Here is a 24,378-nt window from a genome sequence, read left to right on the forward strand (position 1 = left end):
TTAATCGTAATGTTACTGTTTTTCTTCGGTAAAATTCGGTAAATTATCGTGCAAAAAAAGTTTTTGTTACTAGTACTAAAGTAAAACTATTTTTCTTTTTTTCATTTCAAGATTCAAATATAGGTTTTCAGTGATATGATTATTTCCATGCGATTTTTATAATTTTTTTATATCAGTTTTAAATATCATTTTATAATAATGCTTTTGCTGTGTATAACTGCGTGCTAGAAAAAAAAGCAAGATCATGAGTGATCATTGAAAATATTTTAATAGCTCTAACTGAAACCGAGCAAAAAAAAAAAAAAAGTTTAGGTTGTTTTCCAATTTATGATGCAGCAAAGTCTTATAATAATACTTAGTTAAAATTTCACCAAGTCATAATGATATTAAATTTTACCTGTTTTGCTAAAAAAAAAAAAAAGTAAATAATTTATCTGTGTATAGTCAAGAACTTTAGGATAGCACGCACCAGTTTATAAAAATAGAGTCTTTGATTATAGAGAGAAGTGATTGCTCTATCCTTCTCTTAACTTCGTGCAATTATGTCTGGAAGGTTTTGTTGCGAATGTGATAATGAAAGGTTCCTGTTTCGAAACCGAAAATCCAAATAACCCAAATCTTTATTAAGTCAGCATTCTTAGTCTGCAACCCGCTATCAAACTTTCACTGTTCGAGCAATGCAAAACGCCTTTCGTCGTGCGGGACCCTTGGAGCTCGTAGAAAAATCAACCCTTCTGGCATCACTCTACCCCGCCTATTGTTGCCGCACCATCCGTCATTCTCGTTTCCACACCCTGCTCGAAAATTATGGGCCAGGGGGTGTTAGTTATCGACATGAGAAAGTGTGTGACTCTTTCGGCTTTGTTGTGCTTGGCGTCTTTCAAAATGGCCCGTTTTCGACAAAAATAATTGTATTTTTAGCAGTTCCGCTTCAACTTGGGTTTCCGTATGTACCTGCTTTTCTCATTTTCGGTATTTTACTAGCGTCGCTTGTAGAAAATATTAGTCACTAAGTGAAATTGATACTCCTCGCTTTAATATGATTGTGTTCATATTTGTTGTTGGTGGAATACTTTTCAATATACATGTTGAAGATTTAAAAATTAGAAAAATACTTTTTTTTAAATAAATACCGAGAATGTGGTGTTTTCTAATATTAGCTATTATATCTGATGTTTTCTTAATTTCTTCTTCAATAAATAAAAATAAGAGCTTCTTAAACTCTTAGAAAATATGTTGCTTTAATTTTGAATTAAAATATATTGTTTAAAATTCTCTAGTGCAGTTTCAAAATGGAATATTATGGTATATTTCGAGGAAGAAAAAAAAACTTTTAGTACTTGAAACACCTTAAAATTATGAATATTTCGTTGATTTTTTTTAAATTTCATTTTTGTTAATGATAACTTCACAATTAGACTGATTAGTTGAAACAATAACTTCAATAAACATTAACAAATTTTTAACAAATATTCGCTAATATTTTTCTTGTTTTTCCTTCGTAAGTTTTTAACAATTTCTCGTATAATTAAAGCTCGTATTCAAATAAAATTGAATCTAAAGCTGTACTGATATCTTTGGGCAGTAATTCTCGAATGGCAATACTCATTCAAATAAAATTCAATCTAGAGCAGCACTGATATCTTTGGTTAGTATTCAGTCGACTTAATCAATGAATTGTATGAATGAGCTGTGTGATGAAATGGAGGAAAATGATATCCATTTATATAAGTTTAACACACATATTTCTTCCTGATTCCACTAAAATTGACACAGTTAGTGGACGAAGCTGATTTAAGATTCCAGAGTGGTTCTAATCTCCACCTACGTTTCGACTGAAGCCCCCGAGAGTGAAACAGCGCGTGCCAAAAACGTGAGTAGGCCTGAACATCGTGGGCTAGATTGATTCATAGAGGAAAGAGTCTTATTATATTGTTTCCGCTCTCGCTTGACATTGAGGTCAACTGACTGCGCTCGATCCACGCCTTTTGTTTAGCCACCTCTGCCTCTGCGGGAGATCCTTTTTTATTCTACGGACCCGAATCCCTAGATTGATTTGGTGGTTTTCTTTTACCACTCGCTTTCATACTTTGCCTGTAGGATTATTGCTCGACAGTTGACAGATTTGCAAAATGTAAATTATTTTCCATTTGCATAAAATGTGATTACCGCTGTTTTGCTATGAATGGCTGGCTGGTGCATCAAAAAAGTGTTAATAATTGTAATCGAAAGCGATGAGCAACATGAAATTACGATGTTTTATCCCTGATGTTTTAAATAACTTGCACTTCATGCACTAAGTATTTATCAATTCTTGGTTATTGTTTTCAAAAACCTCCTAATGAGATGCAACTTCAAGGAATAGTTTGTGGATAAAGATTAAATAAATTATCAGTAATTTTGCGTAAATTATAAAAAAGTATTTTATTAAGAATCGGTTATTTGATATTTTGATTAACACATTGTGTAAGGCGCTCTAAAAGTATGGTTGGAAAGCAATAGGATGTGTATATGCAACTTTTTAATTTGCATTTGATATTATATTTATATGAAGTGTTCTTAAATATTACTATATATATTATACATGTATTTATTATATGAGAATTTTTACATTTTAACTATTATTTATTTCACAGACTTGAAAAGCTTTTGATATTTGGTAAAGCTTATTACCTTGTGCAATGGTGTTCGGCACGATTTGCAGCAGTATCTTGCTTTAAGACATTACGGACCGCTAACGAGTTTTTTCTTGTTGCGTGTCCCGTCTGTTATTGCTCAATAAATAATAAAGTTATGATGGTTTTAGAAAGTACAAGTGTGCCTAAAAATGTGCTGTCTCAGTCTTACAGATTTCTTTGCCGTCCTTAATGTGTTAAATATTTGCCTCTGGCTGGTTATGCATCGATTTAGCCGAAAAAAACATGAAAACGAGGTATATCGTGACCCGGCCACAATGGTCGGCCTGCTAGAAACGAGAAATCTCGTGACTCGTTTTGTGTTAAAATACTGGTCAGCACTAATTAGTATAAAAAATGCATTTATGCTTCTGAGTTTGTTTGTCTTCTAATCGTGTTTCTTATTAAGCTATGATTTCTTTTTGTAAAGCATTTATTATTATTATTGCTATTTAAATGTAATTTAACTGTTCTCCAATATTGTATTTAAAATTGAGAAACAGAGCTTTTAGACTTGGATATTTTCTATAATTAAGTCTAAACTGGTTTTCAACATATAATCCATCATAAAAGTCGACTTAGAACTTTCAGTTAGTTTCAAACTTAGTTTTTCCGGCTATATATCACGGTTGTCGCGTATGTTATTGTTTGCGTTGTGCTCATTTCCGTTACTAGTTGTAAAGCATTTATGTAAGCTGTTTTCTCTTATTGGTGGAAGCAATTTCTCGACAGCGCTACAAAAATAACACTAGGTGTGAACTTTCTGTGGTTTGTTCGCATAAACAACTCTGATTTGTGCGGTAAACAATACCGCTGTATTTCACGAACGGTTCCGTCATTTCTCCGATTTTTATTTACGATTCTCGAACCGCGAGGTATATAAAAAAACAGAGATAAAACTTCATTCAACTCTTTTGATGTCTGCCGTTTCACGCCTCCTCCTCATTCTTGCAAGATGCGGAAGAAAGCCTGTGGCTTCTTTTAAAAGAAAAGAAAGCAAAATGTTTAATTCAAGAATAAAACGCATCGAAACAGTCTTCCATTGAGTATGAAAGAGTAGAAGCCAAAGCTTCTTCAGTATCCTGTCCACATGATGTCTCTTCCAAGAAGCCAACCCATCCCTGCTGATATTCTAAACTGCTTGTTCTAAACTTAGAGAAAATAATAAGCAACTTACTCTTCTTTTTTAATTCTTCCCAAATCGTTGTCAGGCACCACCTCCGAATACAAAGGCCAACTCTGTCCGCTATCGGAAACCGTGGGTCATGGGTCGACCCATCCTTCGCCGTTGGACGCGGGACAAAGCGTTCCATTGTGTTTCAGGCGTACCCCTTTGCGCAACTTGTGCAGCGCTGACAGAATTATGGTGGCCGTGTGACGTCACGAAACAATGATTGACTGGAAACAGCTAGAACTTGCATACCACATGACGATAAAAGACTACACTCACTACTGTGGAAGAGGAGTTTAGTTGTTTCATTTTTCTCAATCCTTTTTTGGATTTTCCTGCAGCGGAAATGGCAACGAGGAATTGTCTTTGGTCTCTTTCTCTCTCTTGTTTTTTTGTTAACCCTTTTTCTTTCCTCTCCCTCTCCTTTCGAAGTCCTGATAATCTCGTTTTTCAGGCTCCTGACTGATAAAAGAAGCTATTGCTACCAATAAAGTAGCAGCTTTCCCCTCTCCTCCTAAAAAAAACAACGGACTCACTTTTGGGATTTTCCTTGCTATATAAAGAAAAGGGAAATTTTAACCACACTCACTTTTTTATAGTATAAAATATTAATTTGAATTCCTGTTAGAATCCTTACGTTCCAGAAATATTTTCTCTATTATTTAAAACCAATTCTGAAATACCTGTGATTTAAATATTTCGCCTTTAAAACATTACCTCATGTTTTTTTATGTTTGTATATAGGAACAATAAATGCCCTAGAAAATTCAATTCAATATAGCAAATAATGAAATAACCCGTATTGTAAAATTTGGTTTATTGTTTACTCCGTTTTTTGCGGAGGGGAGTTAACTTTCTGTATTTCTCCCTTTCCCTCTTTCTTGAGATTTCTGTTTAAAATATAAAAAATATAGAATAAAATATGGTTTTATGGTAATTTTTCATTGAATTATATGGAGAAGTGGATCAGCTTTTGCTTTTAATTCTTTGGTAGGTTGGTGGGCTTCTCCCCTTCCCCTATTCCATCCCACTCGCCGAGTTCTTTTAATTCCTTATATCTTTATTTTAATTTTTTTTCAATCGTTCGTATTAATAAATGTTCTGCGTTTTAAACTAAATCATTTTTTTTAGCTCTCCTCTTGATATGCTGGTTTTTAAGTTGTGCAAAATTGTGTTATTGATGACAATGCCATTTGAACATAATTTTAAGTTAATAGATTAATTTTAATTAAATTTTGATTCCAAGACATACTAAGATTAAAGTTATGAACTATTCCATAATGTTTATTTCAATAATGAAATATTTCAAAAATTAAAAATATTAAAAATTTTATAAAATTTAGGAAAGCAAGTTAATTTGTTTGTACTAAAAAAATGGAAATTTTTTATAAAAAAAATGTGGAGGTTAAAGCCTGAGGTTTTGAAAATAATATTATAAAGAAATTAACTCTCAATAAATATACGAAAAACGATAGTTAAACCTTGATTAAAATTTTAATATATATTCTAAATGTAATTAAAATTCTAATTAATTTAGGGTATTTTTGTTCAAGCATCTCACTCTTCGAGTTCTGTTTTGAGCTCTTGAATTTTGATTATTTTTAATCTACATTTTAGCACACTAATTAGAACATTTTAAACATTTTTTTAAACATTTTTTTTTTAATCTTTATCTCACTTTTGTTGTAGTATGTTATTGATGTCCCACTTTCTGTTTGTTCTTACTGTTCTGTATCTTGAGCAAAATAGATTTTATGGTTTTATTTATTTTTCTAATAAACTTTTTTGTACTTACTTATAGATTCTATTCTGTACTAGTATAATTTTTTTTTCTTTTAAATAGCCTAGTGTTATATCAGATATAGCAATACATTACATCATCTGCCAGTTCCTTTATTACCTACAGGTTTCTATCCTATTGTATCACTCCGCGTGTGGTGGTTAGTTTTATTGCAAGAATGCGTTAAAGAATAGGAATTACAATAGTCAATCTATTGGGAGCATAAATTTTATTTTTCTGTGACAAGAATGCTTTAAAAAGTCCACACTGTCTGGTTCTTTCAGTACAAACTCCATTGTAAATGTTTATATTACCACTTTTATAGAATATTGCTCTTAAAGAGTCTGCTGTAAATGCTACGAGAGAATAGAAACCTTACAATTTGAGCCCTGCAGATGGTTTGCACACCTGACCAGCTGGTATGCAAATCATTATTTCCACCATCTATTGTCCATTTCCGAATATCGATTGATATCTTATCAGTCCCACATAGTTATGAGTATCAAATGTCCATTCGCTAGTTAGGGTTGACTTACCTGTGGCAGTATTGAACCAAATCTCATCCTGTATTCTCATTCAGTATTTTCCTTTAAGCAGTAGCATGATATCTTGTATATATTGGTCCAAATGTTTGATTCTTACGAAAGTAAGGGAGTATTTTTTTCCCCTTTTTGTTGTTGGTGTTAATATCTGTTTTAAATTTTTGTAAATATGTAAAATAACCGTGCAATTATTTTCCAAGACATTTTGTCGAAAGTTTTGTATGTATTGCGCGCAAATTTTGTAACTAAAGAATTTGCTAATTAAGATTATGTAAAAAGACATTAATTTTTGAAAGAGTGAATCATTATATTTTGGATATATGTAGAAATTGTTATTATATAAATATTTTCGAGTACGTAGTATTTATTATATGTATACTTTCGAGTATTATTTTATCATCTTTGTTTTGTGTCCACTAAATTCTTTTACTTTTGAGTTGTTTGTTTACATTCTTAAAATAAGTTTATCTGCCTCTTAAAATCCAATTTGGCGCATATTATTTGATTCTTATTTTTCCTTTCGAACTTTAATTTTAAAATCGGACAATGATCCTGTTATTGATTTTAAAATGTTTGATTTTGTCGAACTTGTTAATTATACATCTCGTCAGTTTAAGGATTTTTATTTTTCCTGATTTTATTCGATATAATAAATTCACCCATTTTGCATATTCAGTAATGTAATGTAGATAACTGTTATTTTGGACATGTGCTTTAATTTCTATCAAAAATATGTATATTTTCTACAATTTTTATACTAAATTAATTCATCGCTATTTATGAAGCAGCCCACTTCGTACTTTAAAAACGAATTATAAAATTAAAACTTTTCCAATTACTACCTATAAAATATTTGTTATCAAAAGACTATGTTGTTATTTACAAAAGGTCTATAAAAAATTCTGGTAAATTTTCAGCCAACCCCTTTGTTTTTTCAATCATCTGTAATTCTTCATTGCGACATTGATTCAAATTAACCAAACCTATCCATCTTTAAAATAAAGCTGGACCGAAATCCAGCCTCTGTGCATTGAATTCAAGGATCGGGGGATGGAACGATTAATTTTAATTATTCTTCGTTAACCTGACAACATCTATCACGATGAATATTTCCTAAACCTTTGAAGGTAATTGTCTTCCACTATTACTGAAGAAATAAATTCTTTCTGAGCAAGTACAAAAGACGGAATCAGGTTATTTTATTGTTGAGGAATAATGTTGCAAGTTCCAAGTTTGGTCTTGCAGCTTTAGGATTAAGACAGTAACAGTTGCAGTTAAGACAGTGTTAGGATTTTCTTAATATCACTCGTAGATGATGCTCAGTGAAACATCAGTTCATCGAGCTGTTTTATTTTATTTTTTCAGTTAATGCGAGCACTTCAGGAAATAAAAGTATTTTTTGTATTTATATTTTTTTCTTGGCAATATTCTTAAAAAGCATAATTCATAGCCAATAGTAGCCAAATATCTGTGTCGCATGCATAAAATTAAAAATATGCACAATTTTGTATCAGAATAAACAATTTAGCTATGCTTTTTACCAATTTTGAAATGTCTATGTATTATAATAATAATTATTATTATGAACAATAATAATAATAATTTGAAATATTTGGGTAGTTCAAATTTGTTTAAGCAAAGATGATTTTCGTTAGTGAAAAAAGTTTGTCTTTCTATCCACCAGACCTGGATAATTTTTTTTCAAAGTGATGTGTTTATTTATTAAAATTATTGACTTAAGTATTTAATTTTTAAATATATAAATGTTTTAATTATAATAACAATATTTATCAAATGACATGATGCATTTATTAAAACAGATAAACTTACAAAATTGCATCTATCCTACAATATGTTATTTTAAAATTTCCGTTTTCTTTTATCTATATACAATTTTAGACTCAATTTTTCGTAATCCTTCTTATACAATGTGTCTGACACATATTTCAAATTATTGAAATTTATTAAGTGAAAATATTTAATTAACGTGTCTGATAAACGCTTCAAATTATTGAAATTGAAAATTTGTAATAATTAAATGAAAGCATTAACAAAATGCCCTAGACAGGATGTGACATCTCAGTAATTCGTAAGTCAAGGGGTTAATTCGTAATTTTTAATATATTTGTATTTTGTTTCCATTCAGCTTCATATTGGTCAACATTGTATTATGCATATGATCCTTCCAGGAACAACAATAGAATAATTGCAATCACATTCCTGATTGCTATTCAAGAATGACAATATTTATTATCAATAGCAATTACAATTTTTAAAAAAATCCCAATGTCATCGTACAATTTATATATTTAGGTTTTTCAAATAAACTTCATTGACTTGCAGTTTGTTATAGGCTTTTGAAATAGACTTCATGTGAATTAGTAAAATAGTGCAGATATGTTTCTGCTTTGTTTAACAATTATTATTTCTAGATGAAATATTGCGTTAGCTATTGTTATGCATGACCATTATGTAGTGTTACTATATATATAGATTACACATTTAAAAGGAGAAAAAATACTTTTGAGTTCCGAGTCTTGAGAAAAGTGGTGGGAAACTGTTAACTCTCCATTCCTCTACTTTGTTGATTCAACAGACATAATTACCCTCCATTCCTATCGAAAAGACGAGATAGGAGCGATATCAAGTTCCGAGAAACATTTCAAAAAATGGCCCCACAAGAAAAATAATAATTCGAGAGTGGGAGTTTCAGAGATAAGTTCATAATGCTTACATCTCCGAGTCATTATCACGAGAATATAAATTCGTCTCTTTTTTTTTTCCAGCGATGGAATGCTTTATCTTTTACCACTACTTGCATGCTCTTTGTCTGTCATCGAGATGAGTGTAAACAATGACTGTGGAACTGTAACTTTTATTATTATTTTTCTTCTTTCTGTTCAGCCACTTGCTGCAGCAGTGTGACCTCGCGACCCTAGGCCGGGAAATTATATCCGCCGCTTCGTTTTAGCGCAGCACCAGAGGAATCTAATTACGAGTTTTGCGGAGATGTTTATGACTTCGATGGCTTTTTGGTGCACAGCTCGTTTCGGATTGCCATTGTTTGAATGGGAGACGATTTTTTTCGGCAGTCCATCAAGAAAACCACAGCATGGCCTATCTCTCGTTGTGTGTATATGTTCTTATAATCGGGCACAGTGGATCTCGGACGGTTTTTTTTTCTCTCCATCGTTCATTTCCGTTGCTCTGAATAAGGAGGCTTTGTTTCGCTTTCATTGGTTTATGTAATACAGTGATAACTTTAACAATATACTTACTTATTGTCCTCTCCCGCCCCTCTCTGGGATCGAAGATCTGGTGCTGAATGACTGATCTTGTTTCGATTACACCCATTGATTAGAAAAGGCTGAATTCAAGGGCATAAGGGTTACAGATCAGGCAAGAAATCTTATTAATAGTAGAATCCGAAGATGTCTGAGGTGTGTGTTGTCTGAAAGATGTTTGGACTCCTATTCAATAAAAGTGCATAGTAGTTACCTCGTGAAAAGCGACATTAACAAATTGGATTTTAAAAAGCGGCTTGCGCGGAACAAATCTTTTGAATTTTCAAAATTTATGGGTTATTTAATAGAATAGGAAATATCATTCTTGTATTTTTTTTAACAATTTTAACTCCATTAATGGTTTTGTCGAATCAGATTCTTACATCGAATTATCGTATTTTATAAACCTACAGACTAAACTTCTTAACAAACTTTATTCTATACAATGTTTCCAAAAAAATCTGGATTAATTCAATTCTGTTTCGATAATTTGTTATCATATCAGATAACTTTTTGATGTTCGGACTTTCCTAGTTAAGTTTTCAAAAATTTTGAAACTTTTTCCTTGACCAATGAAATTTTTTCAACTCTTAATTATCTTATTTAGATAACATTAAGCATATTATTTAGATATCATTATTTGAATTCATTTTAAAACTTAAACGACACGTAAAATAGTTTTGCATGTCCATTTGATTTTCTTATTTTAAATTAATTATTATCATGATATAATTGCAGATCTAAAAATCAAAAATTCTATTAGTCGATGCAGACGTAATATAATTATTTCATACGTCACTGTGTATGAAAGATCTGTCTTGCTTATATCGATTGTGTGGCTTAATATCGATTTAGATATAACATTTTCTGGTACTTTTACTAGTAAAAATGTAAGAACATTTTGTCTGTGCCAAAATCTACTGAGATAAATTTAGAAATTTCTAGATCTTTGTTATTACGAAAAAGTGATGTCTTGAAAACTCGTGACATTATGCATGTTTTTTTTTTGCAAGCATGCCGTTTTTCATGTGATTTGAATTTAGGGGAAATTTATTTCAAATCACGTTCTAAAAAAGTATAGTTAAAGTTATAGTAATGATGATTATGGTGTACTATACTATTTTATATATTTTTCTATTAATAATTTTAAATTCAAACCTCATGTTACTACATAATATCAAGGTATCACAAACTTGCGAACTATCAATTTTTTTAAAAAAAATGTCAAAGTAAGCAGAATTTCTCATTATCACAACTTGGATTTTTTTATTTAGATATGAAAGATCAAATTATATTAATTAAATTAATTAGTATTAATTATCTTGCAGGGCGCCGAAAATGCACGACGAGATGCCGAACAACAGCGGCAGTCAATGTATGAAAGAGAGCAGCAGCAGCTCTTTTACCAAAAGCAAATCCAAGAGCTGCAGGTAAGATTTCGTTGATCTCCTCATACTTCTCTTTATGATACAGAAAAAGAAAAAAAAAGCGAAAGAAAATGCAGTCATCTTATGTATATGCTGTTACAATTGTATTGTTTTTTCTAGTGTCAAATAAACGGTAACTCCAAGGGTTCACTCAGCTGGCCCCTGGTGGAAGGGTCTCATCTAGCTCTGAAGTCCCCGACCTCCTGCGCTGGACCCCTCAGACCTCAACCCACCACTGCCGTGACCAGAAGGGCAACTGACAACTGTCCTATGGTAAGCCAGTGGGAAATTTATTGATCATTTTATCAGCTAACAGATTTTTCAAATAAGACGGCTTTCATTTTTTAAATAATATAAAAATTTCTGTTGGTTACTGATAAGTGTATAACATTAAATGAAGCTGATATATTTAACATTCGAACGAAATATCAGTCACAATGATCTTTAAAATTCATGTTAAATAACCTAAAGATGAAGAAAGATGCTCAGGTCAGGTAACAATATTTTATATGCAATGAAACTTCAAAAACTACAAAAATACCACATGCATGAACAATACTTATTATCTTTTTAGCCAAAAATATAATTAAAACTCCATTTTTTAAAAAAATCGTATTTAGTTTTATTTTCCGTTTCTGCTAGTATGATATAGAACTTAGGAGACAAAATATTAACTTGATCTTTCTTGTCATATAGGCACAAATTAAGACGTCCATTATAAAATAACTTTCGTGTAGTTTCGAAACTAGCTAGACTTCACTCTTTAAGAGACTTATTCTCTTTATTCTAGCTAGACTTTACGCGTAAATAAAACATTGTGTGCTTATTTATTAAACAACTGAAGATAATTTGCCTGAACTCCCAATTTTTTAATAAATATCTGATCGTATGTCTCTCTTCTCACATCACATTCTTTAACAATTAACATGACATACTTAACTAATGCTTACTTGATCCGAAAACATTATCAGTCCAGAACTAAATGATATCAGCATATTTATCGCGACTTCAGTGACTGAGCATTTTGTAACATAACTTTTTCTTTTGTTGTTAGAGCTCATTCGTGATTTAACGCATAAGCATGCTTTCCCAACAACCACCACAAAAGTATACTAATTAGTATGCAAACGAGACATTTAAGAAGCCACTATAAGAGATATGGTGGGCAATTTTCCATCCCGAACTATTACCCGATCCATCTTCAGTGCAGAGAGATTTAAAAAACTGCTCCCGGGAAAAGACGGAAAACAAAGATGTATAACCAAAAGTCGGGAAAAACAAGCCAAGTAAAAGTAACGGTTTGCCTCTGGCGTGGGAACAAAAGATGGCTCCCCAATTCGGCGTAATGCACAAATGGCAAAATTATGACTCTGTCGGCTGTTTGTAGTCGGGGTGTTATTTAATTGGCCTCAAAGGCCCCTGGATATTAACGAGGGAGGCTTTATGGCGGAGTGGCCCGTATTGTTCGGCGGCGATTAAATTTTCATACGGCTAATGCTAATAATCGTCATTCACTGGGTGTTCTATGTGTTGAATATTTGATGCTCGGTCGGCCACAATTCTTCACTTAGCTTCTTAATGCGACATCAATGACTGAAGCAGTGGCCGTTGTGATTCACTTTTAGTGCTCGTTGCAGCGGCCGGGTAATATCTTCTTAATAACGATGAGCTCTTCTCTCGCTTCAAAATTTGCCCTTGTTTTCTAAACGGAACGCCGTGATTTTGGGGCGTGACGCTTGTCTGTAAAGTGGCGGCCTCATAAACTAGTGGGATTGGATGAAGTTGCATGAACCGGCTAGTTTTGTCGTTTTAACTTCTTGGGAAAAAGAAAATCTTGGATTTTTTAAAAATTTTTTTGTTTAATCGCGTTAATACATTTTTGTACTATTAGAAAATATTAATTGTTGGTTTTGCTACGATGTGGTGAAGTGATTTACTTTCCCTTGAAATTGGCATTCATAATAATCGTTTTAGCGAAACCGTGATTTTATAAATTTTGCGGGTATTCCAAGTAAAATTTTTTTTGAAGAGTAATCCATTAAAATAAATCCAAAATTGAGGATAATCATTTATACTACAGAGAAAAATTCTATAAGAGATTTAAAAAAAAAAAAAACATTTCTGCATTTAACTAACTGAATACTTAGCGAATTAAATAAGTAATCTGTTAATTTTTTGCTTTGATGCAATTTCATTATTAATAGAAATTTCATCATTTTATGTGTATGTCTAGATTTTAATTAAAGTTAAAACTAGGTTTGTAAACCACAATCAAACAGTTTTTATTTTTTTTATTGTAATGTTTTTTATTTAAACTTCGTATGTAATAATAATAATTTTCGTTCAAAAAAACAGAGAAGAAATCTTTTTTATTATTGTTATTATTCATTTATTTTAAAGTAGTTGGTATTGAAAGATTGGTAAGGTAGTGGTATTTAAAATTTATGAAAAGAAAAATATTCTGAAATTGTAAGCTGGGAGGTAGAGATGATTTTTACAGGGAGATATCATTTAAGTGCATATTATTTAATGCCACTGGTATTAATTAAAAATAAGTAATCAATTGAATATTTGTATCCTTTTCAAGAATAATATTCTCCTATTTTATGCAAACTACACGGTCATAAGATTACCTAACTATTTTCAAGTGCATGTATCTATAAATATTGAAAATAATTCTTATATAAACAATTTATATATATATATACATTATAAAAATATAAACATTTAATATGTAGTTCTTTATAAATATATAAAATATTTAATATTATAATGTTAAAAAAATTAATACAAGATTTATATTGATCGAAGGAAAAAAATAATATTAATCCATTATCTATTAGATTAAACAATTCAAAATATCTTCGAATAATGTAAATTTCTTGATTTTTCATCTCTTTTAGAACTCAGCTTTTAAAAGCGGATTTCATAAAGATATTTTTTCTTTCTTGGCTTTTTCCAAAAATGTTTTTTTTTTAAATGTCTACTGATAATTCGGGGGGAGGGGGCTTAGTTTAATTTTTATATTCTATTCCTATTGTTCAGAGAAAAGGATATTATAGAAAATTTAAGTTTAATCTTTAAAAAATCTTTTTTAATAGTTCTTTTCTTTCTTTCAGTGGAGTAATATAACTCCACTGAATTGATAGTAACTTGTGTAAGAAAAATGTTCTAATTCCCTCCCCCTCAAAATTATTCAATAACCCTTTCTCCTATTCCTTGCCGAGCTGGATTGCTATGTTTTGATCTTGTGAGTGTAGAATAATTGCCAAACGTGGTGGAATGAAATTTCCTCACTGTCTAAGGGGCGGGAGGGGATGCGTTCCCTCTTTGCTTAAATGATCCTTCAGAGGCAGTTTGGATCGCTCTTTCTATTGGTTGTGAGCCTCAACTACGTCGGTCACTCATCTTCATTTAGGCCATCTCCCCCCCCCCTCCTCACAACAGGCGCGCACACACTTCACTTGTTCAGGCATACATACCTTGCATATTTTAAACACGGACCCGCGCTCGCAGGAGTTTATTAGCTTTGAATTTCCCTCAGTATATAATGCGGTTAATATTTTAAGAGAAACTCAGGCGAGATGCGCCTCAACTTCACCAGTTCGAAGTGCTGCCATTCGAAGCAATAAAGAAGCCTGCCTTATGTGAGCAGAAACAAAGAGCTCTCCTTTTCGGAAAAGCAGTAGATGGCGCATCGGAGGGTCTTTAGGGAAGTTTTTAGGTTTTATAATGAGGGAGTATTTTTCCAGAATAATAAAAGTGAATAGTTATGGGGATAGTGGGAAATGAAATTCGCTGCTTTAACTTTTGCATCCACAAAGGAATCTGTGCCGAATTGTACATTAAAGGAAAGCTTACTTTGGAAGGGAAATCGTTGTAAAAGATTCTGCATTAGTTGGACAACGGAAGACGTGGTTATGGGCTTATGTCGCAAGTCACGACTGGGCCTTTTATTTTTACTGTATTTAGATTTAAGAGTTTTGACTGCAGCACGTAATGTAGGCATAGTTTTCTATGAAATTTTTTTTGTTAGCAGCGAAGTTAATATAGCAGACGTTCATATTTGTAATGAAACGAACAAAAAAGAAATTTCACAATTCTAAAACCATGTGAAGTAGTATTTTTGATCATGCTTATTAAAAAAATTAGTTAATTTCATGTAACAGTAATGTAACGATTCTTAATATGAATTTTAAAAAATATCTATTTTCATTATAAGTTGTAATTTCTAATAAGGGTCATAGATATTAATTATCAAGAATATCAAAATAATTTTTTTGATACAATTTTTATGATATTGAAAGTCTTGATTTTTCTATAAAATACTGCCATCGTTTGGGCAAGTACGCATATCTACGCGCAGTGCGTCACTTTGTCTTAACAAATTCTAGACCATAAAAAATAGCATTATAATGAATTAATATTTACCAATAAATTAACGTTTGTTAATTTAATATTGATTTCATCTTATTTTGAAGCTTTCACAGTCTACTTATTCGAACGCAAACCATTAATAAACTTTTAATTAACTCTTCCTTATCCGATCTTTTTTTGGTAATTTTTTGTTTGTGTATGTTCTGTTTTGATTGAAATATAATGCTCTTCGAAATGATTCCTTATGCAAAAATTTGTATTTTTCAGCAGCTTCAGCCTGCATCCCAGCCATGGGTTAATCAGCTGGCCCCTCCCATCGCCAGCCCTAGCCCCAGTATCAGCAGCTCCGATCCGGACGTGGAGGCTGATGCACCTCTCAACCTCTCTAAACCGAAACACTCTAAAAGCTCATCCAAGAGGCCCATGAGGTGAGTTGCCCACACTGATGCACCGAACCATCATTTTCCTGATTCTGATTTATTTCCATCTTTGAAAAAGCAGAAATGTGAAAAGTTTTAAGAAAAAAACGTGTTCAAACTCTTAAATATTCAATTTTTTGTTTATTTTTTTCCTTTTATTTCTTGAATGGGGAGAATGCTTTTAAAAAACGTATTTTGAATAGGATTTGTATCTAAGAAACAGGTTGTTCCCAACCGGCTGTATTGGATTTTATTTAAGTATAAAAAAAATTGTGAACAATAATAGATATAAAAAAAATATTTATTCGTTCATTCAAAACTGTCGTGTATATGTTGTAAATTAATTTATTAACAATTTTATTTAGAATCTAATTGACAGCCTTAGGCATTAACTTCAAATTTATTCTCTTAATATTTTACATCATTTTTTTCTATTAATTGCTTTTACTTGTATGAAAACGTGTTTCATCGAGTTTCAGAAAGAACTAACATACACACATTTTAATTCAGAGATTCATTTTCAGATATTAGAAACTATTTAATTAATTAGTGTTACATTAAAAGGTGAAATACAGATAGGTACAATAAAAGCACCAATTTAACATTTTCTTAATTTTGGTCATACAGTTGAAATTCCTCGATTACATTCAAACGGCGGCATATTGTTGAGTTTAGAAATTTTTATTAACACTACCCGCATTTTAATTTCATAATATAAATTTTAATGAATCATGATCATCCGAATTTTAAAATTCTTCTGATTCATTGTAAGTGTTTAATTTAGAAAAGGATGCATTTTTATATGACCATCATAAACAATAGTAGTACGGTAAAAGTGAAACACTTATTGTGAACAAGTTATTAATAGATTAAATTTCTGTTTTAAGTTATGAATGAAATTTTAATTACTTAGGCTATTATTTATTCACAAATATCAGTTGTAAGGCTTCTTCGTCATTTTTTTAGCTTAACAAAATTTTCTTAAAGCATCCCTACAGATAGTGTCTTTGTTTCTTAACAAAGGTTTTCACACGTGTTATTATCTGGTTGCTTTGAATGAAGGGGGGAAAATATGCAGAAATTAGTAGATTTCCTTTTCAAGCTGCATTTTCTTTGTTATGAAGCTAATGAAGACCATCCTTGTTGTTTTTTTTTTATATATTAGTCTATTCTAATATAAGGAAGACGTATTGTACTGCTTCCTGTTAATTTGATTGTATTGTATTTTCTATCGCAAGAAACTTTTTTTCTTCTTTCCATGCTGCGCTTAAATATTTTGTTAGAAAAAAGTTATTTCATCTGATCAAAACATTCCTGCTATGTAAATGATTTATAAAAATTAAATTGTATCTATAAGAATTACTTTTGCTTTGAGTAATGTCTTTTTAGTGCATTTGAAAAAGCTTTTTATAATTAATAATTTTAATGGAAAGAGTCATTCAAAATGGCTGGATTCTTTTTAATGAATCATTTTAAATATTAAACGACTATAGAATAAATGTTAATACATCTTTTGCTTTTTTTAAAAAAAAATTAAAAGATTTTAATCTCAGAGTTTGGCAAATACTTTTCCTTCAGTGCAGTTCCAAACAATTTACTGTTTTTAAAAATTATTTTAGAACAATATGTGGGGTTGCAATTTTGGGGAAAAAAAGGGGGAAGGTCCCAAATTTAAAGGCCGTTGATCATTCAAGATTATCCATTATGGGAATCAGCTATAAATGCGTATTATAAAAAAACACAAAATATCAGAAAATGTAAAACTTTTTTTTAAAAAAATTAAGTTTAGATTCTTGATTACCTCGATCTACTTTTATATCTAGCCATTTTACTGACAATACTTATACTGAAACATTATTGTAGGAAGTTCACACTACTTCTTCAAACCATTTTCAAATTATGCATTTTCTGCGACCATTTATAGGTTTAAAAAGTTCTTGGTAGTCAAAAATTATATTGCAAAATTATACTTTTCCGCACTTTAATTTAAAATTTGCTTTAGCAAATTTCAGTTTCTTTAATTTTTCTCCCCCCCCCAAAAAAAAAAAATTATAGTAAGGAAGCTCTTTCATTTATCTACACTTTGCTTTTAGAATATCAGTTCATGTTCACGAATGGGCGCTCACGTGCTTAATGAGTTACTTTGTTGTGAATGGTTTGATATGAGCGCCATCTGTTGAGTACTATTTTAATGAAAACATTGCAAGTCATTTTCAGGGAAGTTTATCGTAATAAAATATTTCTAATTTACTCAGTATAATTCAAAGAAAATCAAAAAGAATTTTATTCAGACATTTTAAAACTTAATGTACTCACTGACTTATAAAAAAAAGGGGGTAAAAGGATCACACGTTTATGAAATAATTTTAATCGAAGTACTTGCAGTTATTTTAAGAAGTTTTCTGCAGTTTGAATGGTTGCTTTCGATTTCAATTTGCTTATAATTTTCATCCTCTCTTTTTTTCTAAGGAGTCCAACCAGTGTACCAATGCATGAAGAAAGAACGTCTTTGTCCCCCAGTACTCTCCAACATCAAAGAAATCAAAACGTATACGACCAACTTACTGCCATGACGCGCGCAATGCAACACCCCAATCCTCTGCAGGTAATTATTATTCCTACAAAACTTAACATTTATATGTCTGTCACTGACTGGTATTGTCATTTTAATTTTCTTCTATACTGCGTATAGAAAGAAAAAGTATTATAATTAATCTTTAAAGAATTCCAACTTGAGATTTTGGTGTTTCACACCTCCCTGGATCTTGGGGGGCGGGCGGGGGCATTTTTTACGTTATGTCTGTTTATGAATACGGCAATTAAAAAAAAATTGAGCTAGGTGGATGAAATTTGGTATATTGTCATTATACTAAATTTGAGAGTTCCTTTCATTTTGAACAAAATCCATTCAGACGAAGTCTGTCTGACCAGCTGTTCAAATACAAGTGAACGCGATAACTATCAAACATAAAAAGCTAAATTGCTAAAATTTTATTTATTAAATTATAGATTTTTATTAAATTGTGAACCAGATCTGTCATAGTGTTGTCCGCCTGTCGATCGGTATTTTCATATGCATGTAAACGCGATACCTGTAACTGAATGATTTAGTAAAATGAAATTTGCTATGTGATTTTACAACTATAATTATGGTTCTATGTCAAATGTGAATTCAGTCAGTAGGAAAGCAAATATCCAAAATACAAATACAGTTTTCGGATACTAGTTTCTTTAAGTTTTCAGCTAGTTTCAGCCAAAACGCTAGATTCACGCTGAAGATCAATATTTCGTAATTATTGTTTTGTATGGTGCGAAACAAAAACTCTCATATGTGGAATACTAGAGATAAAAATCTGAGCACTTGTGGCATTAACGACCTTGCCCAAATTCCACAGTGTTTATGCGATGGGATGGGGATAATACTTCCATCAGAGTGTACGCAAGATAATTTCGGAGAAACCAATCCTTCAGTTTTTAGAAATAAATATTACTGAAATCCTAGTTCCCACAGTCTGAAAGCAATTGTTTAATCTGGTATTATATTTGATATATAACTACCGAAAGTACGCAGAGTTATTTAAAGCATATAAAAATATATCCTGATTGCCAGCAAGGACATTAAAATATATGATGAAAAGTACTCATAATGACTGGCAATAAATACAAAATAGCCGTCTTGTTTGTCTGGAATGCCTTTATGCGCATTAATATTATGCGTGAATTTGCATTTATTTCTATAGATATAAAAAAGTTCACTAGTCTTATAGTTATTTTATTCATTCACATCCAATGTAGATGCCCTGTTACCATTTATTTGCAAGTTCGATAATACAGGCTATAAATGATTGGTTCACCAAAACATAAAAGCAATAATGGAATTGTAGAAGTTCATCAGCTGTAACCATTTTAATAAAAACCCAGGGCAAAATTGCTGTGACAAATATTTTCAGAAGAGTTGATGGTTTCTCGCAGAGTTTATGCTGGAAAATCAAATGCATTTTACTGCAAGCTCTAAGTACATCTACTAGTCTGGTCTTTCTAAAATAAACTCTCCTGGTCTTGTTCTGATTATTATTCTTCGCAGCGTTACATAGCTCTCGTGCTTCTTAATAATTATCTGATATATTTGCATCAATGGTATTTTATTTTTATAGTTTTTTTTTAATCATCTATTTCTTGCAGATGGCACCCTCTGCTTATCTTCCGGGAGCTTATCCACCGATGCCGCCTGGAATTCACATACGACCACCCGGTATGATGCCAACACAAGGTGCGTAGCCCTCGTTTTCAAAAACTTGAATTTTTCTTTGGAAATCACAAAATGTTCAATGGCTGACTCGATTTTTTTTTTCCTGAATGTGCAGATAAAATGAAAGATGTGATGCCCTCTATTCCAAGCAGTCACATCCCGAGCAGTCTTTCCCAGCATCCTGGAACGTTTCAGAATTTCAACTTGCACATGTACTTGTCCCAGTGCTTGAATCCACATGAACCCTGTGATATCACCTCACCCCCAATGGAATCGGGCGACAAAAAGCATGATTCTCATCTGGCAACTTCCCCAAGTAAGTAATGCCTTGATTTCTTAAATTTGCAATTTTATGATTTAATATAATCTTGTACTATTGTAAATACTAGAACTGCAAAAGAATCGCACGAATCTTATTTTAATAACGATACTAAATATTTCGATAAATATAAAAGATGGATGGTTAGTTAATTGGGCAGAAAGAATAATTTATTAAGCAGTTACGCAGCCAAACTTGAGAGTACTCATAGTAATAAGATAGTGGAACTCACAAAGAATTCCTCTTTCATGATTGCTCGTTGTAGCTGCTCTTTTTAATTTTGGAAGTGCTCCGTCAATGAATAAGTTCTTACCATATGTTTTTAAAGCTGACATTACACGATACAACGAACACCATTCAATAGTGGGCAGTAGGTAGTTTATGTGGCATGTGGCGAGACTTCGATCCGTGAAATGTCAAATATTCGCTTTAGAAGATATTTCAGTGATACTCTGTTTTCGACATTCGCGTCGGAGTAGGTGTAGAACATTCGTAGGAAAAACCACTTGTTTATGTGGTCGTAAGGCTGCAGGGACGAGTCACTTTGCCACCTTTGATCAGGTAAATAATCATTTTTTAACACAAATTTGAAAAAGAAACACCACAAAGGTGATAGCAATAGTTGAAACTTCTGCCATCTGTTGGCTCATTCTAACCATCAAATGTTCGATCAAGTTTAATTGCATGAAACATTACCGTACCGTCTAACAGAAACACTTGACTTTGAAATTGATGAATTATTTTACTCTAACGATTCATCGAAGATGTGATTCAAGATTCAGCGCACGGTGTTGTATGAGATTAAGCATAATAGCTTGGTCTAATGCAGTGCATTTCAAGTATAGTTTCTTTCCTGGCATTCCCGTTACAAATCTCGTCGCTCTGGTACAGTGTAAGTTTTATTAAACTGCATACAGATTTAGCTTTTTCAGTATCTTCACCATTACAAAAACACAGGAAGATGATAAAGCAAGCACACATTACATCTCACTGAGATGTTGACCTGAAACTTGGGATCACCTATCACTCAAACTATTATTGCTGCCATATCAAAAATGTTATACAAATTACATTTCAGAAATTTTTCAGTTATGAAATTGCCAAACATATTTCTGTTCACCTTTTATAATACAAATGATGATTACGTTTTCAACAAAGAAATGCTTGAAAAATCTTGTGTATTTCTTTTATGAATGGATTCTTTTTATCTTTTGAACAGGTAAGCTTGTGGGTGCCAAAATCATTCGTCAGACTAAGAAAGAGGGTGAATCAAAGCCTCACATCAAGAGGCCCATGAACGCCTTCATGGTGTGGGCCAAAGATGAGCGACGGAAGATACTTAAAGCCTGCCCCGACATGCACAACTCCAATATATCGAAAATTTTAGGTCAGTAAAAGCTTTATATTTTACAAAATTTTGAACTCATTCTCATTAAATAAATTTGTCATTCGAAAATGAAAATTATAAATGAATATTTAAGCAACACAATACGGTGCGGATTGTGTTAAGCATGGTCATATATAGAAGCGAAAGGAATGCGAACTATAGAAGTCTATCTTTCGATTAATAGGGTTTAACATTTTGATAATTAGATTTGCAATTTTGGTATCAGATTGCATGCTTTAATATTTAACTCGTCATGGTTGATTTTTAAGCAATCACTTTCACATATCCATGGAATAAACTCGAGACTTTTAATCAGTTGATGGATTGGTTTATATGTTTACTGTTCTAACAATAACTCGGTGTGCCAAATTTTATTTATCTAGCATATTGTGGTTTTATTTTCTAACACATTTTAACCGATAAGTCACATTTCCCGTAAATCTATTTCGTCCGAAATTTCTTAGAAGTCTATTATTTAAATGTTAAATCCGCATACCAAATTTAATCCTTCTCATTCGTTATGTTATAAGAGTTATTGTATCTGCTAGCAGAAGACAATCCTGAAAATATTTTTTTCGAACTAATAAAATATATAAAACATGCAAATTCACCAAAAATCAGTTTATTTAATGATAATAATATTTTCTATTCTTGCAATTCGTTATTTTCCATTTCTAATTGCTACTTGAACTGACGGTATGTAAAAATAGCATAATGATGTTATTATTTTTAGAATATGTTTTTCCGCTGATGTCTTGAATATTGTTCTGACACTGACCTCCAGTTGCCCAAGCTTTTGATAAACTTACAAGAGATAAATTTACCAAAATGTCTTAACTTAGATAGAGAATTTGAAATTGACCAGTGTAAAAAAATATTTATATCAGAATTATTAGTGTAATTAACTCAAACATTAACAGATATATTACCATTATTATTTTTTTTACGAACGATTCTGCTACAATGATCATATAATAGTGTTAAAGTACCTCTCTTTAATAAAACTGAAGAAGATTAATGGCTTTTAAAATACCCTTCCTATAGAATTAATCTTTTATTTTATTATATGTTCTGTTATAAATAAAAGCCAGTTTTCCTTCTCAGAGCCCCCCCCCCCTCCAAAATTGGGACTAACCCTTCCAATGTGGAACGTCTTATAATATCGCAATACTTTTCCCTCCTCAGGTGCTCGATGGAAAGCTATGACTAATAACGAGAAGCAACCTTACTACGAAGAGCAGTCCCGACTGAGCAAATTGCACATGGAGAAGCACCCAGACTACAGGTACCGGCCCCGACCCAAACGCACCTGCATCGTGGATGGGAAGAAACTGAGAATATCGGAATACAAGCAAATGATGAAATCTCGGAGGCAAGAGATGCGCACCCTGTGGTGTGTATACTTATCTTGTGTGAATCGTGCATTGAAAGACACACGTTCGGCAAGCTGATTATTAAATATATACACTAATACAGTGATTTCGAAATTATAACTATTAGTTGCACCCCGCCCTAGCTTCAGAATGAGATATTAATCTTCCTGATCTAAAACCATTTCTGCTAACTGTATATATCCCTCAACTCTTTAGATTATGACTCCAGATATCTTCTTTAAAATGCCCCTATAAATAACAAATAAATATGACTAGATCCTTTCCAACCCACAGTGCACAGTGGATTGATTACAAACACAGTACAATTACGAACATAGTACATATACAGTGTTTGTAATGCTAGGAGAAAGATATTAAATTGCATTCAGGTGAAAAGTTGATAAAGCAAAATTACTAAATTTAAAATATAAATCTCTTTTTCAAATTTGATATATTTCCCCACTTACCTTTTTTTTATTTTTGAGAAACTACACAAACTAAATGTATTTATCATTTGTGAATTAATTCTGTTTTTCTATGAAACTAAATAATAAGTAGTCAAAACTGTATCAACTCGCCGAAGTGTGTCTTCTAACTTTGGAATTCTACAATTCTATATATTCTGTTATGTATGTTTTCTAGTGCATGAAATATGTGAATACGTTTGAATTAGTAATTTTTGTGTCTAGCTCGTGATGCAGAATTTTCACGTTATAATTTATCTTTTAACGAAGGAATTTCTAATGAATATCATGTTTTAAGGAGTTTAAAATTTTGAACAGTCGTTACGGATGGCCTTTGATTCAATAGCAAACTGTATGGGTTTTTGCAAAAACGATTGGCTTATTTCTGATTAATTACTAAAACAAAGACACGAGATAAATGGATTAACTTCAGATATTTAAATTGCTGTATAAACAATTTCTAAAACAAAAAATCAATTCTGTAGTAGTTTCTAACATTTTTGTCACTTTATGTGTTCTCGTAAATGCTACATATAACCCTGAAAATCAACTATTTAAATGTCATTAACAGCTATCATATGTTTTGCCTGATTATAATATAATTTAGAGTTAACTATTTGAATGGTGTATAGAATAAAGTTAGTTATTTATGAAAATAACAGAAATAACTAAGTTAATTTTAGTGTATGAACCGATTTTAAATCTCTAATTAACTTACATTCAATTCGTTTTACATTGAATTATTTCATCATACCCAGTTACAGGTTAAAATAGACAATTCAACTAATGTCGTGGTTGCTCATTATCTTAGCCTGTGATATGACGTCTTTCATTTTACCTTTTATTAGATCCTAGATTAAATTGGTACCGCGTTTGAGACGTATATCAAGTGAGCAAGAATTGGGTATTAA

General features: G+C 31.6%; 1 protein-coding gene across 6 annotated transcripts in view; it reads left to right on the top strand.

Annotated features, from left to right (window-relative positions):
• LOC129971598 (transcription factor Sox-6-like) overlaps nucleotides 1-24,378 on the top strand; it is a 726,789-nt gene that overhangs the window by 700,552 nt on the left and 1,859 nt on the right. For 4 of the 6 annotated variants that reach the window (XM_056085520.1, XM_056085521.1, XM_056085518.1 and 1 more), the window contains 8 exons: nucleotides 10,781-10,882; nucleotides 11,000-11,152; nucleotides 15,524-15,684; nucleotides 18,145-18,280; nucleotides 19,858-19,945; nucleotides 20,040-20,240; nucleotides 21,463-21,630; nucleotides 22,816-23,023. In XM_056085520.1, the coding sequence (XP_055941495.1) occupies nucleotides 10,781-10,882; nucleotides 11,000-11,152; nucleotides 15,524-15,684; nucleotides 18,145-18,280; nucleotides 19,858-19,945; nucleotides 20,040-20,240; nucleotides 21,463-21,630; nucleotides 22,816-23,023 (1,217 nt within the window). The remainder of the gene's footprint in view (nucleotides 1-10,780; nucleotides 10,883-10,999; nucleotides 11,153-15,523; nucleotides 15,685-18,144; nucleotides 18,281-19,857; nucleotides 19,946-20,039; nucleotides 20,241-21,462; nucleotides 21,631-22,815; nucleotides 23,024-24,378) is intronic. The other 2 variants (XM_056085519.1, XM_056085517.1) reach the window with 2 other exon arrangements.

This window comes from Argiope bruennichi, chromosome 6 (assembly GCF_947563725.1).
Source record: "Argiope bruennichi chromosome 6, qqArgBrue1.1, whole genome shotgun sequence".
NCBI classification, from domain to species: Eukaryota; Metazoa; Arthropoda; class Arachnida; order Araneae; family Araneidae; genus Argiope; species Argiope bruennichi.